This window comes from Daldinia childiae, assembly GCF_008694065.1.
Source record: "Daldinia childiae strain JS-1345 chromosome Unknown Scaffold8, whole genome shotgun sequence".
Taxonomy (NCBI): domain Eukaryota; kingdom Fungi; phylum Ascomycota; class Sordariomycetes; order Xylariales; family Hypoxylaceae; genus Daldinia; species Daldinia childiae.
The window spans coordinates 532,991-548,398 of record NW_022984649.1 but is presented as its reverse complement, the minus strand read 5'-3'; the positions used below and the strand labels follow the sequence as shown (position 1 = coordinate 548,398).

At 45.4% G+C, this 15,408-nt stretch overlaps 2 protein-coding genes across 2 annotated transcripts; one reads left to right on the top strand and one right to left on the bottom strand.

Annotated features, from left to right (window-relative positions):
* Nucleotides 1–4,419: 4,419 nt before the first annotated feature.
* Nucleotides 4,420–6,063, bottom strand: GL218_06921 (uncharacterized protein; the record flags this gene model as incomplete). The annotated part of the gene is made up of 1 exon (XM_033583657.1): nucleotides 4,420–6,063. One exon carries the CDS (start codon nucleotides 6,061–6,063, stop codon nucleotides 4,420–4,422), a length of 1,644 nt encoding a protein of 547 aa, XP_033433151.1.
* A 581-nt stretch (nucleotides 6,064–6,644) lies between these two features.
* Nucleotides 6,645–11,852, top strand: GL218_06920 (uncharacterized protein; the record flags this gene model as incomplete). The annotated part of the gene is made up of 2 exons (XM_033583656.1): nucleotides 6,645–7,828; nucleotides 8,003–11,852. 2 exons carry the CDS (start codon nucleotides 6,645–6,647, stop codon nucleotides 11,850–11,852), a joined length of 5,034 nt encoding a protein of 1,677 aa, XP_033433152.1.
* Between the last annotated feature and the right edge of the window lie 3,556 nt (nucleotides 11,853–15,408).

Below are 15,408 nucleotides of genomic sequence, written 5' to 3'. Positions count from 1 at the left end.
TTGCAATATTATTTTCTGTATAGATACTAACTGTATGATTAGAAGATTCTAAGTTCATTCAATTGAATATATTTACATCTTAGTGCGAGGGGCCGTCCAATCCTGTCAGAGATACCCCTTGATGGTTTTCATACGTAGAGTGAGTGTGAGAAGCAGCAGCGAAGCTGCTGTATAGTAGCCGTGTAGTAGTGTGAATCTATCAACGCTTAAACTTCTACTCTATTTTGAGGGCGCGTAATGCCCCTTATATATCTATCCTATGTGGATCTATGCCTAAATCATACTAGTACCACTTATACCCTGACTTATATTGTGTAGTTAACAATGTCATTATATGAGAATATAGTGTGATGTATATCATAGGCTTTTGTGTTACACGGGGATGACTTCTAGGAATTGATTCTCTGTCTATTGACGAGGATTCTCAATAATTATCTAAAATGTATACTTTTACAATGTATTCATACCAAATTATCGGAACGAAACCCTAGAGGTACCATTGCCCTTTTGATCATGTGTCGACTTTTGTACCTGCTTTATTTCAGGTCCTCTTATCAGCTAGTTACCATACCCGTCTACCTTCTCCTCGTGAAGTTGGCTTAGAGTTGTTAGAGTCAACTGAGATTTTGGTAATTTTACGCCTGCCTGTCCTAGATAGGGAACTAAGTGCAGGTTTGATTGTTGGGAGGCAAGCGTTCACTACTCCGAGGGTAGGTTCGAGCTCAGAGTAAATGTTAATTCTAGCGTTCGAATAGGTGATATCAGTCAAATCCCACTCCAAAACCGAAATAACTCTAAGGAGTGACAAGACACATATTCTAGTTAAAGAACTTTAGAATGTGAGGCTAACAAAAATAGTATGTAGCTGAGAGGTACTTACATCGCCCCGAGACTAAACATCACAGCAATGCTAAGTTTCTTCGGCCATGACATCTGGAGTCTGAATAGTATTGGTATAGGGAGGGTGACGATGAAAGCATCGATAATTAGATTTGTAATGCCGGAACTAAGGTAGACTCGGTCTTGGTTCGTACATTTGCCTGGTATGCTTTTATCCCAATTGTATTGTACTGGCGTGCAAAGTGCAAATGTCTCGACAAGTACACTTATAAAATAAGCAACCGCCAACCCCATAGTACAATAACATATCCAAGAGAATATCTTCCTTGGAAAAAGTACTGTATAGAGCGACAATATCGATAGCTTTACGCAAGTATTTGCTGCCGCCCAGAGTATTTGTCCTGGTATAAATACCTTGAAATCTTTAGCTACCTACTTTTCCTAAGCAAGACAATGGGGCCAGTGTAAACCTTTAGATACCTAGTGAGAACCCATGGTCTGGTAATTAGTATTTCGTCAACATGCACGCCGACGGCTCCTATGCCTGCTTCTATAACAGCGTCAACTACAGTGTGTTGGCATAATAGGAATTTTGGGGTGCTTTACCAAATATACAGCAAACAACAAGGCCAGTAGCCAAAATTACGGCGATAATTGCCATATAATCGTTGAATTCGAGAGATGCTCCCTGAATACGTCTTGACCAAAGTCTCAATCCGACCGCTATAATCGCAAATACATTCATGACGACCCCTATGATCATCGTTTGTATACCACCGGATGAGAGCGTCATACTGCATATAACAAAGGAATAGGTATTTGGAATAATAAGCTTTCTGTTAAATAACGAAGAATTATTAAGAGACACATATCTAGAGATGACCACCCATTCGATTTAAACCTAATATGACATCAGGTGGTTTAAGAAGTAAGGAAGCAACTTCGTTATTCTGCGATGAATGCTTAAAATAACCACGGGAGCCTATGGCTATGCATACTGACAGTATTCTTTGTTCTAGATATCTCATCTAGAATCATGACATAATAATCGTGTAACGCCTCTCCAGATTACGCCTGCACGTACTTTACGCCGACTAATTTACACTGTTGGGTGTGAGACATTATTCGAAGAACGCCCCTTGCATTATGTATAGGTACTCTACCACCCCGGTGGACGCTTTAGTAGATACCTAAGCATAACTTTCAATACTAGGCTTCCAATTAATCATCCATTACCTACATTTTTTGGGTACACTTTACTAAATATGAACTCTGAATCCTACAATTTCGTCATCGCAGGCGTCGTTACGGCTGCATTCGTGGTGCTACTCGTCTCTCAGAAGATTCCAGTCAGCGCATACTTGTACTGGAGGCTGGATCTAACCATAACGAAGATCCCCGCGTCAAAATTCCAGCACTCTACTCAACTCTGCAGAGGAGTAAAGCTAACCAGGGCTTCCAAACTGAAACTCAGGTGCATATCTTCTTCAACACGCAGGGTTCGAGGCCAAACTAGATTCTAGCCAGGACTCAATAACAGACGAGTCAACTTGAGCCAAGTAGGCCCAAATATTTCAAACCAATACCTTAGCTTGTCCGGTTTCAGTACTAGGAGCTATGTTAAGTCATCATCTAGACAAATCTCAAGGCTAAGCTAAACTCACGATACCTTTGAGCTAATGTTAAATGTGATATTATAGGAAAGGTCTTAGACAGCTCAAGCGTCATAAATGTACACGTCTTTGCTCCACCTACAAATAAGCTGATCGATTCTTGGGCCTTGCTTGGTAATGACCAGCCATACAGGCTTGCTTGTAACAGGCGGAATCAATATGTATGTCTACATGCCAATAGTTAAATATCAATCGGGCAAAGGGTAGGTAACTTCCTCTTTAACTCCCCTTTTCTATCAGTCCCCTGTCACATAATATATTCTTTGGACCTAATCCAATGTTATAGACAAAAGTTCATGATGCAAATGCTCGATACGAACCGGCCAGTAGCAGGAAACCTCTCGGGGAAAACTCAGGCTCAAGCTTCGGCTTATTATGATATAGCTGAAAATATTCTACTTGACCCAAATGGATCATCAGGTGCCTACCTTACGGCGCTCGCAAATAATCCCATGTCACCCGATCCCGCCACGGGTGAACCTGTACCCCCTGTGTTTGGAGGATATATCGACTTCGTCGCCATACTCGCCCAACCACTTTCCCGTGGAAGTGTTCATATCAGATCAAACGACGTATCAGATGCTCCTATTATTGATCCGCGGTACTTAAAGAACCAGGTAGATGTTGAGGTTTTGCAGAACATATGCTTTATATCCACACCCTCGCCGAGTCGCTGTCTTTGAGTGGCATATTCAAGAAGCCACTGAAGATATCCCCTTCGGCAGCCTGTTTCACGGATCCAGATGCCACAAAGAAGTACCTTCGAGTCCGTTCTATTTCGATGTGGCACCCCGCGGGAACATGCGCAATGCTTCCCAAGGAGAAGGTGTACGGTGTAGAAAATCTCTGTGTTATTGATTCAAGTATCGTGCCGCTACTTCCTCCAAGTAGCCTGCAGTCTACGGTGTACGCACTTGCAGAGAAGGCAGCCGATCTGATAAAAATGGAGTATGGATTGAAGACTCCTAACTAGAATAGAAAATGTTGGCTGGTGTCAACAAATAACCATGAGTCGAGTCCAAGTGCGATCAACACCGCGATGAAGTCTCAAGAAACAGGGGGAATTAGCGAAGAGATAATGAGAAACGTAAAAGAAAAGAAGGAATAAAATACGTGATAAAATAAAAATAATGACAAAAAAGCTTGGACCCAGGATTCGACCTTCTAATGGATTGACCTGAACAGTTGGCCTGCCTGCCGCCTCTCATAGGGGTCGAACCTGGATCTTACGAAAAACTCCTCGAGGAATTATTTCTGACCCTACTTCATTACCACTACACCACCGGCCATATTGGTTTCGCAGCGCCGATTAGGGATGGGAGATTGGCTGCTTAAGGGGCTATTTAAGGCGACAGCGGGGTACGAGATGTTGCCTAGCAACCTCGACTAACAAATGTACCTCACTCACAAAGTAAGAAGGCTTACCTTACAAGATAATTTCCTTTTCCTGTTAATTTATTTCATATTTATCTGTCTAAATTATACCTCCTAGAGTAGTTAACGAGGTTCATATGACCAAGTTACAATACTGTTTGTTGGAATATTGGGACTAGGATGATTACCTATATAGCATACTGGTCACGTGTTATCACGTGTGTGGACTAAGCCTAAAACCCCCAATCTTTTCGGGTAGTCCACTCAGATCCAATCTTACCAATTACAACATCGGGGACGCAAAGTAGAAAGTGAGGCTGAGGTTATTAACGCCAAAGCTGCCCAGCGCTAAGCTGTGGGCTGTTATCATAATTCATGAGAGTGAACCTTATTCTTCTGAAGCTATAGACTAATCTGCTGGCTACCTGAGGTGCTAGCTGGTAGTCGAATGTGGCAACAATAGTTGAATATATGAAATCCCAAACCACAAAGTCGGAGAAAAAACAAGAGTAACGAAAACCAGAGACAGATTTTACGCCGTACATTCAGCTAAAGGCTGGATAACCTTCTCTAGATATTGCTGTTCGAAAAGGCCATCATCATGATCATCGCCAGGCAGTCGACACTCAAGCAAGGTCTTGACTACACCATGATACTTCTCTCCCATTCGCCAGCCCATGTCAACACAAATATATTTATTCACATAGTTTCGCCAGGCACTCCGGTCTACAAGCTCCTTTCGCCTGCGATCAGATACGGTTTTCCTGATTAACCCCCAACGGCCGATCTCACACAAAACGATGCCAAGGCTATAAAGATCAAGCCGCCTCGAAAATCCTTTGTCTGCGTCGGGATGGTAATAATGCTGCAGTTGATCATTCTCAAGTGGCGTACGTGATAAGGACTGTTCCTGTTGAGGACGAGAGTACTGGAACCCGGTGATAAACGGATCCGTCACATTTATATGTGGTTCATTATCCTGCTGGAGGAAAGTAATGTTGTCGCTGTGGAAACCTTTGTGTAGCCACCCGGCCGCGTGGAAGTGGCTAAATGCGACAGCTAGGGTGAACGCAAGGTAGAATCGGTCACCCAGAAGAGGTATTGTGTTAGTCTTTTGGTGTTCCATGAGATTGGCCAGCGAGACAGGTGGGAGATTAAAGAAGTCGCCTGTATATCTGGGCATACTCTGAACCCTGCCCTGCAACCAAATTGTTCGTGGAGCTCCGAAGACAAAGCCAAGACGCGTAGCACCATGTATTTCCTGGAAAACCAACCCGTAGCAACTCGGTAGCCTCAGTGCAGGCTCCCCTATTTTCTCCAAGCGGTATCCTAGTGTTTTGATCCTTTTAATGTATTCGGCGGCTCCAGCACCATCTTGCACCGTATTCCATTCGACCCACACGGACGATATCCCAGCACCTTGATTCCTGAGAATTCCCAAGTTGGAGGAACCAGAAAGGAATCTTAGCTGATCACCTGCGATAATATTCATGTCGCTTGAATCCGGTGAAGTTTGACTCCAAAGAAACTTGACCTTAGCCGACGCTGCTAAGGCACTGCCGACTCGCGTTTCTGGGTCATAGAGGGTTTGAAGTAGCTCTCGGCTGGTAATGGACTTCAGGGCGAGTGATGGCAGAGCTTTGTGCAGTAGTTGACGGTAATTGTCAGAGATAGTGAAGCTTTCCAGGTCATCCCTTAGCTTTCGAATCTTAAGGACAACCTGTTCGAAATCCGCTTTTCCCTTGATAGTCCATCGCCACCTTGCTTTTGGTTTGACCACAAGCTTTGACAAGGCTTGGGGCAAGGCGCTACTGAGGTTCATTGCTTGGGCAGGATTGTCGGAGCCTTGCGGGTACTCGGGCATTTTTACATCGTGCTTCGTTATCAGTTTTTCAGCCTCCCTATTCAGATTGACAATCTCGCCTAGAATACGTGTTATGGTTTCTTTGACCAAATCTGGCCGGTCGGAGAGGGTACAAGAGGATTCATTATTGGCTTTGCATAGCTGGCCCCAAAGATCTAGACGTGTTTTTTCAATGTGATAGGTGAGGGCAAGGTAGCCACAGCCTGTCTTGCCATCGTCATGAAATGATTCAATAAGCAAGGCTGTGTCAATGACACCTTTGAATGCCATCACAATCGCACCCACACTAACACCAAGGCTAATAGGATCCATAGTCATCAGAAAATTTGGGCGTTTGGTTCTTCAAGATGAATTAATCAGAATGGACTCGGTTAGTTTTTCAACTCAATATCGCCTAGAATCTCGAATCTAGATCTGCTTAGCTGGGAAAAGCCCAATACTTAACTGATGGTGCTGGCGAGGTATTTCGATTCACCCCGTTACATTACGATACCACACCTCGTAAGCACAAGCCAACTACCACCATCAATAAAACGTATCAACTCGCTTGTGACGTAGAGCAACGCCCTATTCTGCGACCTATCACTTCCCAAGGCGGAAACTAACGTAGATCTAGGCTGGGCTTTTGCGGCTTATTGATACCCAAGGCGAAAATTGACGTTGAGTGCAGCCTGGCAGCCTGCTTGTCGCTGCCCAAGGCTGAGAGGCGCAGTAAGGGAATTTGATACTCCGAATTTAGTTGATGCACATGTTTCAGGAATGTAGGTAGCAAGTGTAGGTTGAGCATATATAGAGCCATTGCTAATATAGCAATAAGAGTTCTGTTTGTCGCAGCATGGTTATTCTTCCCTGAACAAGAAAACATAACAAGAAATCATACCTACTTCGCGAGAATGTATTCAACATCGACAACCACAAGACGATCAAATAGGTTGCTTTCACAGGCGGAATCGCCACAGACGAAATCGTCTCCGTTGACAGCTGCCAGCCTCGATGGGACTGATTTCATGCGTATTATGCGCGCCTCTGCTGAATATGGAATCCCGATGATACAATTGCGCAAACCAGAGCCTCAAGATCAAGAGTCTGTAGACGAGCCTATTGCTCTCGGTAGCGGCCTGACTGCCAAGGTTGTTCAACACACATTACCAGAGGAGATCAGTTCGACACCACTGAAAAGTAGGCTCGTCGCGGTCAAGATCTTTGGTACCACATCTTCGGACACGGACCCGGGCGCTCGGCGCACAGTCTACGACTGCATTCTCAGAGAGCTACAGACATTTTGCAACCCAATGCTTATTGGACACCCAAACATTGTCCAACTACGCTTCATTGGGTGGAGCAAAGGCGAGCCTTTTCCACGACTCGTCATGGAACACGGGTCACACGGCTCCTTGGACTACCAGATACGAACTTTTGGCCCTGGCCTTAACGCTGCGCAAAAGCGCCATGTGACTATTGATATTGCCATGGGACTCGCTGCAATCCATAAAGCTGGCTTTGTTCACGGTGATCTCAAGCCAGAGAATATCATTCTTATGCCTTATGAGGACCGGTCTCGTTCAGTTGTGGCCAAACTCATTGATTTTGGGGGGAGTGCTCAGTTAGCCAGTGAAAAGGCAGGTCAGCCCGTTCACCATACGCCTCTTTGGAGCGCCCCCGAAGTCCTCAATGAAGATCCAGACATTGATTGGCAGAGGGCGGATATCTACTCATATGGGTTGGTAGTCGGAAGTTTGTGGGCGATCGGTCGATCCAAGGGTGGTTTTGATGCACAAAGAACAGAGAAGTCTAGCTCCAACTTCTTAGTCTCGTATCTTCCTTCCGCCCTGTCAAATGAAGAAAGGAAAGCTTTCCTTTGGTATCTCAAGAGTATCCAAGACGAGGTGTCTGACCACAGCCTTCGTAGCCTACTGAAAAGGAAGCTCGCGCAGTCTCTTGAAAGCGATACTGACAAGGAAACACTTCTTAATATTCTGGCACCTACGCTGAGAGCTTACTTTTGGTTGCGGCCCACTGCTGATGACCTATGCCGAAGTTTGCAGTATTTTGCCGCAGCGGAGAGTCGAGATACAAGGTATGTTCAATTCCCTCCCCTATGTTCGGCCTTTCTTTAGGGATTGGGAGGTCTACGAATAATTACATGGCTAACAGCATATAAAGTCAAGAGATGAACTATGTTTCAAACAGCCGTGGCCTCAATCAATTAAGTGATATAATCGATGTGAGTTTCGACATGACTGCCATTCAGGAGTCGCCAACTAATAATGATGAAGTCGGCACCGGCCGCTATCCTTCTAGAGCAAGCTAAGGTTGCATTTGATAAAATGGGAAACATAGAAACACACCACCCGTCCAACTTCGATATTCCCGATGAACTCCCAGAGGAAATGGATCCTCACGAGTACTCCAAGCAACTGGCAACACGCATCCAACAGCTTGCGCTTGGTCAAGATCGTGACCGAGCGAAGGAGAACCTAGCTCAAAATAATACCAGAGCGCAGCTATCTTATTTCATTGCCCTCGCCAATCTCGACGGCCATAGAGCCTCATCCTATCTAGAGGAATTTGGCAATAAAATTTGCGTCTCGGCACTTGGTGGTAGCAGCACAGCTATCTGCCTAGCAAGCCTGATACTTAATGACACGCCTAAGGAGTCCCGCTTTCCCATTCGCTTATTCCTCTCTTTACTTGCACTCTGTGGTTCAGATCGTGCTGCGCAAATACTATATACTCGTTGGCCCGCACACTATCGTCTCATCCAGAAAATCTGTGGCGATAGAATATTAGGTCATCACGATCCTCGAAACCTTTTCGATAGCCCCAATCTATTCATGCACTTGGCCTATGGAGGGTATAGAATACATCCGGAGACTCCTGAAGTACCATCTACAACATATCAGGCAGTTACTGAAGGGGAAGCACAGGATATTCGAAAGATTCTGCTGAGCCACACGTCGGATGAGATATCACAGAAACGGATACAGGGTGGTTTACACCTCCTTGTGCGACTACCAGACGTCGAAGCTGTGGATCTCGTTGAATTGGCATATCAAAGAGGTGCCAAGTTAGGGTATCTTGATCGGTTGAGTTCCGCAATAGGACTTGCAAGCTTTGAAGATTCATTATCCTCGGTACCTCGAGACGGTTCTCCTCTCTCTGCGGCAATTCGACGCGGCAAGTTTGACCTCGCTATAGCGATCTTCTATCTACACGTCAATTTTGAAGAACCCATACCGGACTTTGGTACTGCTCTCACACTCAGTTTTGCCTATCTACATCATGAACTTGGCCAGTTTCTTTTACAACTCTCCCGTGACAACCCCCGCATGTGTCTTGATGGTCAAAATATCTGGAAAGCAACAGATGGCTTGCTGACCACACTTCTCACACCGATCGTCTTACAGGACACCTTTTCTCAACACTATGTGGAGAGGCGAGCACTACATGGTAGTGGCTATGACAAGAAATACGAGGATACGATCAAAGTCCTGCTAGAGGAAGGAGCCAGCCCAGTCGACGGTATCCTTACCTCATGCCCACTGTTCAATGCTTTGCGATGGGATGATTTAGTAGTCACAAAACTGCTCGTCCAGAATTTACAAGAGAGGAACATAGATGCTCTATATCACCTGAAGGACCCCGGAAACTTGCTTCGAGATCCACAAAACAGAGGTCTTCGCATGACGGCATTGTCTATGTGTCTCGCCTTCAATTCACCAAATTGCTTTGAGTATCTTCTAGCAGAATTCCCAACCCTTTTGCAAGAGGAAAATCTACTATTAAACATAGCATGTGACGAAGAAGCGAGCCCAGTCTTCATCAAACTGCTTCTGCAATCTGGAGCTGACATTATGGCCAAATATGTGAAAGGATTTACCCCTCTCGCACTGGCTCTGTCAAGGGGTTCCACAGAGACCGCAGAAATGATATTGTCCCATTGTTCACCTGAACAACGTCGAAAACTATTGTCCCGTGATGCCAAAAATCGTCGCTCAATATTCTCCGACCTCATTGCCTTGTGGAGTGTTGAAAGACGTTCAGAAATAATAACAGGCATTACGTGGCTTGAAGAACAAAAAGGTGGTCACCTTAACGGACACGAAGGCGAGCCTCTTTGGCTCTGGATAGTGCGCTTACCTCGACCCGTCATTCCGTCCCATAGATTATCGGATCTTAATTTACTGAAATTACTCTTCCGCATGCAAGGGCCCTCTCGCCCCTTTGAAGAGCTGACATGGAGAGGTATGCCAATGCTACACTATGCAGTAATGAGTGGATACTTCGAGGTGGTTGAACTGCTTCTCAATAAGGGCTGCGACCCTAATATTGGGTGGAAAGTAACAGACCCGAAGACATCACAGATGCGTTTCTTCAATGCCTCAAAGGATGTAATCACTCCACTCGATGTGTCAATTTTTAGACTTGGAGGCATGGCTTTCCACACACCAGTTCCTCATTGGGGGCATCTTGAGTTTCATATGTGGACAGATGACCTGGAGAAGATTAAGCAAAAACTCTTGTCCAATGGCGGGCGGGGCGTATTTCATGACGTGGTAAAGGAGATGGACAAGGACCACGGCTTTCAAGATGCCATTTTAACGGACTTACCTGTCCAGAAAGGGGAGATTTTGAATGGTATTTGGCCGGCACCAATCACTTCGACACGGGAAGAAAGTACCTCCACCGATGAAAGTACAGACATCTTCTACAATATCATGCGGTCTGATCTCCGAAATCAACAGATCAAGAGACGCCAGGAAGAAGAGAGCAAGTTATCAACAGCAGACTATGTTCACACGGTACTAGCCAGAGCGCGTTTTATGAAGCACCAATGGCGACTTCCTCCAAACTGGCAATATATTGATTCGTTTGGATTACCAGGTGAGGATGGTGTGGGTATGTATTTCAATGCCATAACCCGCGTCATAACACCTGAAAAGCCAGAGCTCTACAAATGCAGAGACAATTCTCACCTAACGAGTGAGAGTGAGAGTGAGGAGGATATATACGATGCTACACCAAAACTGAAACCTAGTGATCCTTTACGTGAGCCCGAGACTGCCCTGAATATTGACAAAACATCGAGCGCCGAATCTAAACCACCAAACCTTGATAATATGGAAAAAGAAGCTCCTATTGTTATCCCAACATTGACGTTGGGTCAAGGCGTCGGTGGCGGGTCCCATTCTCATAACCCACTTCTTAATGGTATTGACCCATCTGCCTTTGCACAAAGCACTCTTGGTGGCAATACGATGCTTCATATGGCTGCAGTTATTGGCGATATCGAGGCATTGGCACTTTTATTAGATCAGTACAATATAGATATCGAGCGCGAGAATCCTGATGGTCTGACCGCACTCCAGGCCGCCATCATGAGCATGGAGCTTGAGGCGGCACAACTCCTCCTCTGCTATGGCGCTGACCGCGACAGAATCTTCCCCAAGCAGGGATATAGACCCCTCCACCATACTATTAGGGAGAGTAACTCCGGCATGATGGAGATGCTACTCGAAGCTGGTGCTGATATCAATGCAACAACAGTAGAGGGATACTCCCCACTGCAGTTCTGTATGATAGTCGGTGACAAGCCAGATCTAGTAGACATACTCATAAAGGGCGGGGCCATAATCGATGCGAGGGGCCCAGAAGGATCAGCGATACTGATGGCAACGAGTCGTGGTCACGAAGATAGCTTCCACAGGCTTTTGTCAGCAAAGGCGTGTCTCGACCCAGACGAGCTCTTGTTGCACGCTGCGGCAAGGAGTGGCAATGAGAGTATTATGACTACTCTGTTGGACCAGGGGCTCGACATCAACAAAAAGGATGACTCATCTCAAACGCCTATCGTTGACGCAATTGTCCATGAGCATATCCAGATGGCGAAGCTTCTATGTTCCCGTGGTGCAGACTTGGCGGTCATACAAGATTGCCAATTTTTCAGGAAATTTCGCGACGACAATAAAGTGGATAAAATGGCTCTCTACGTTGGGCATGGCAATCGGATACCTCCTACTGTGCTAGACGGCAGGGTTGGAAAAGATGATGGCAGATGGGAGGATTGGGAGCCTGCGGGAATCACCGAGATGCTTAACTAAACAGAAAGACAAACAGGATCTATGGAGTGACTTGTAACAGGTAGTAGTATCACGAGTAGTACGCCAACCGCAATGTTAGGGCGTTGGGCAACTACGCAGATATGCAGGGTGGAAGGTAATGTTGATCCCTTTCCAGGTCCGTTTTGTCATAGGAGCCTAAGATGAACATAACTTACAGAGCTTCGTGAAAGTAAAGGCTGAGATGACTTCAAAGTTGTCGATGAGTTTTCGACCCTTGTTCTAACTTTGTAAATCAAAGCACACACTAACAAAAATTTCTGTAAGCAAAACACCATAATGTAAATTCTTGTCAGATTATATGAGCATCAGCGAGGAGGTTGAATAGGCCAATGGGAGAGGTTTGACGAGCACTCGGTGTGAGTCCTGTTATGTAGCAGATATATACACGACTATCAAGCGTGTCGAGGATGCTAAACCTCGTTACAAGAAAATAGGGGTCAGTGGACAGGGGGTGTAAACAGAGTAAAGACGACATCTCTCGGAATAAGACGAGCAGGGCGGCTAACATTTCCATTTCTTCAAAACGGTCGTTTAATAGGTCAATGCCCGGATAGCAAAACGGAGCCTGGCCGGCGCAAGAGAGCCCGGGAGGACGGAAGCGCCGTACCGAATTGTCAATTTTGCATATGTGGATGTCTTGATTGCTAGTTATCCCAGGTAGTCCTTCTCTAAGGCATGTTTCATTCAAGTAGCCTATTAACCCTTTCTAGTTTCATATTCCCCGTGTTTTAATATACAGCAGTATTGTTTAGTCTCAAATTTCATTCGACTTACCTATATTGATCGTCTCTGTACTTATATAGTGATAAAAGGAAGCCTCTTGTAGAGGATATCAATAGCTTAACGGCACTACATACTGAAAAGGAGAATATAGCAGTGTGAGTCAAGTTCGGCATTTACCCTTATGTTTCACGTATTAAAATAGTTACTTTACTACTAAGAATAGAATCATTCCACATTCTATCTGTTAAGGTTTTAATAAGATGATTGATCTCCCGTGTTGTTATTGTTTCATTGAAGATGAACTATGACCATTTCTTGATCCCCAAACTTCCAACCTCGGAGGTTTCTATGCCAAATAGGCATCATTTATATGCACACTCGTCATAGAAATACCGATCCCAGAGTCACGACCCTCTTCACAAATCAAGAAACAAGCAGCATCTCAAGTGATGATGGAATACTACATAGTCCCTAGAGACATCGGCTCAAACTCAATCGACACCAAGCTAAAAAGTCTCGCCCTAAGAGCCAATATGCCGCGTTCAGCTAACACACGAATGTCGCAGCGCAACCCGCGTGCCAGAAACGACCTACCTACTATGCAATATCACGAGTTAACAGAGCGCGTCTAGGCCCTCTCTCCTAACTCCGCATTATCCGTTCGTCTCGCGGCACCTAGCAAGAACACGCGGATGTCTAACCAGCCGGAGACTTGTCTCAGACAGATAGAATGTATCACGGCTCCAAGGGACTAAGGACAAGGAAAAGTAAGATAGGAAGAACAAAAAAAGCTTGTTTTGCAAACTATCGTTCGGACGAGGGGTCCTCGTGGCGCCGAGGGCAAAAATAGCTTGAGTCATTGGCTGGCTGTCTCAAGCCCTCATGCGTCGTCGGTCTGGTCCGCAGCATCGAACTGTACCACCACTTTCCGTTATCTTGTGGGGGAGTCATGTGCGCGCGCCCCTAGACCGAGACAGCGACGCGCCGGCACCTTCGGGACGGACAATATAAGATATGGCATTCTGGCCCAAATATGATACGTCTTGTATGATAAATGTCTTTCAGCTGGTTCGCCTGGCGTAGATAGGTAAACAGATAGGTATATGCTGCCTCCTTGCTTCGCGCTTCTGTCGGATCTCGGACCGCGCGTCGTCGTATAATCAAAGGCAACAAACAGGTAATTAGCTCGATGGCGTATCTCAGAAGCTGTGTATGTATTTGCCTCTTCCAAGAAGCGCGAGATGAGTCTCTTGGTGATCTAACGGAATTAACTCATTACCTAGCCAACTAGGGCTTGCGATGATTTATGATTGGACGTTGCCATGGCGTATTTGGTGATCGGTCATATCACGTTATTAGGCTTTTTTTTATCCTTTCTCGAACACGGTTAACGTCACCTAGAATTAGATCTAGTCAAGTGCTTATTATTAAGATACAGATACTGTGCGCGGAAAGGTGGCTCTCACCGGACTTTTCACCTCCCCAGTGCCTTACGCCAGAACGATAGTGGCGTAGGGCCTGGTGATACGTTCCATACTATTTGATATCACATATAACAGGAGGCGAAGAAGAAGAAGACAATGAATTTGGATTCCGACTGCTAGTGGGTTCGTAAACTTTGATATCACCGGTAGATACCCGAGATGATCTACATAGCATCATGTCTTTGTCCTATGTAATTACCTATCTAAATGATAACATATAATACCATAAAGACTCTAGGTCACGGTGGGTCGTACACTGGGCTCCTATAATTCATAGTCTGCCATACGAACCTGTACGTCACTAGTAACCTGACGATAGTAAACTATTGGGACTAAGATTCTTTGTCATAGACAATCCATTTCGACCAGTCAGAACTCCGATGATGACCGCGTTGTGGGATTAGACGAACCTGCTGCTTATCTCCAATCCTGATCCTGATATCCTAAAAGCAAGCCTACGAACACCCCTACGAACACCTAGCGTGATGGTGGCTCTACTCGATCTCTGTGTACCTGTGATGCTATCTACATCGACAAATCTGGGGAAAGGAAGCAAGCAAGAAAAAAATGATAAGCCACAGATCAGAATGACCACTGGCAACAAGCAACGTGTCGAAAAGACTTCTTGGTGTGACACCCTTTCTGAGAATTCTCTATAAGCCGGTTACCCAAGGCGCGGCAAAGGCGTTTAGGATTTACTCTGGACATCTCACGATAAGCTTATACAACTGGAATTTACGCAGGAACCGACGATAACCATACTATAATGTATAAGTATAGCGCGGTAGATGATGCGTAGCGGATTTTGGGGATGGCGTCAGCAGGCATTTGCCTCCCAGGTTTCACCGCATCGAGAGCACCACCGTAATCAGGAATGCCTGGTCGTAAAAAGGAATCATAGTAACCAGTGTCCCGTACTAGGTTTTTTAAGGAACCGCGCCATGTGGTAGTATATCCAGCTCGTAGGATTGGATGCGAGTAAGATAGGCAGCTAATATTTTCTAAACGGTCATGCTCTCCTCAGAAGTTAAACTGGTATCATAGACGTTCTTACGTGTGTTCTACAGGAGTTGGTTTAAACCTTAGTTAGGAGATCAACCACGAGTGGCGAATTCATAACGGCGATGGCTCGGCTCCTTTGTAGCTGACATGGCAGCATGGCTCCATCCTATATGATACTAGACTCTTGGCTATCTATTTGTCTGTATAGTTCCAACTGCTGATAAAGGAATGTGTCTTCAGTGTTCTGGCTAGCAAAAAGTCATGCCAATTTTGCTAGTTTGCCAACAGTTACATTCGACAACGGCTTACGGAGTAAGCAGCCTTGC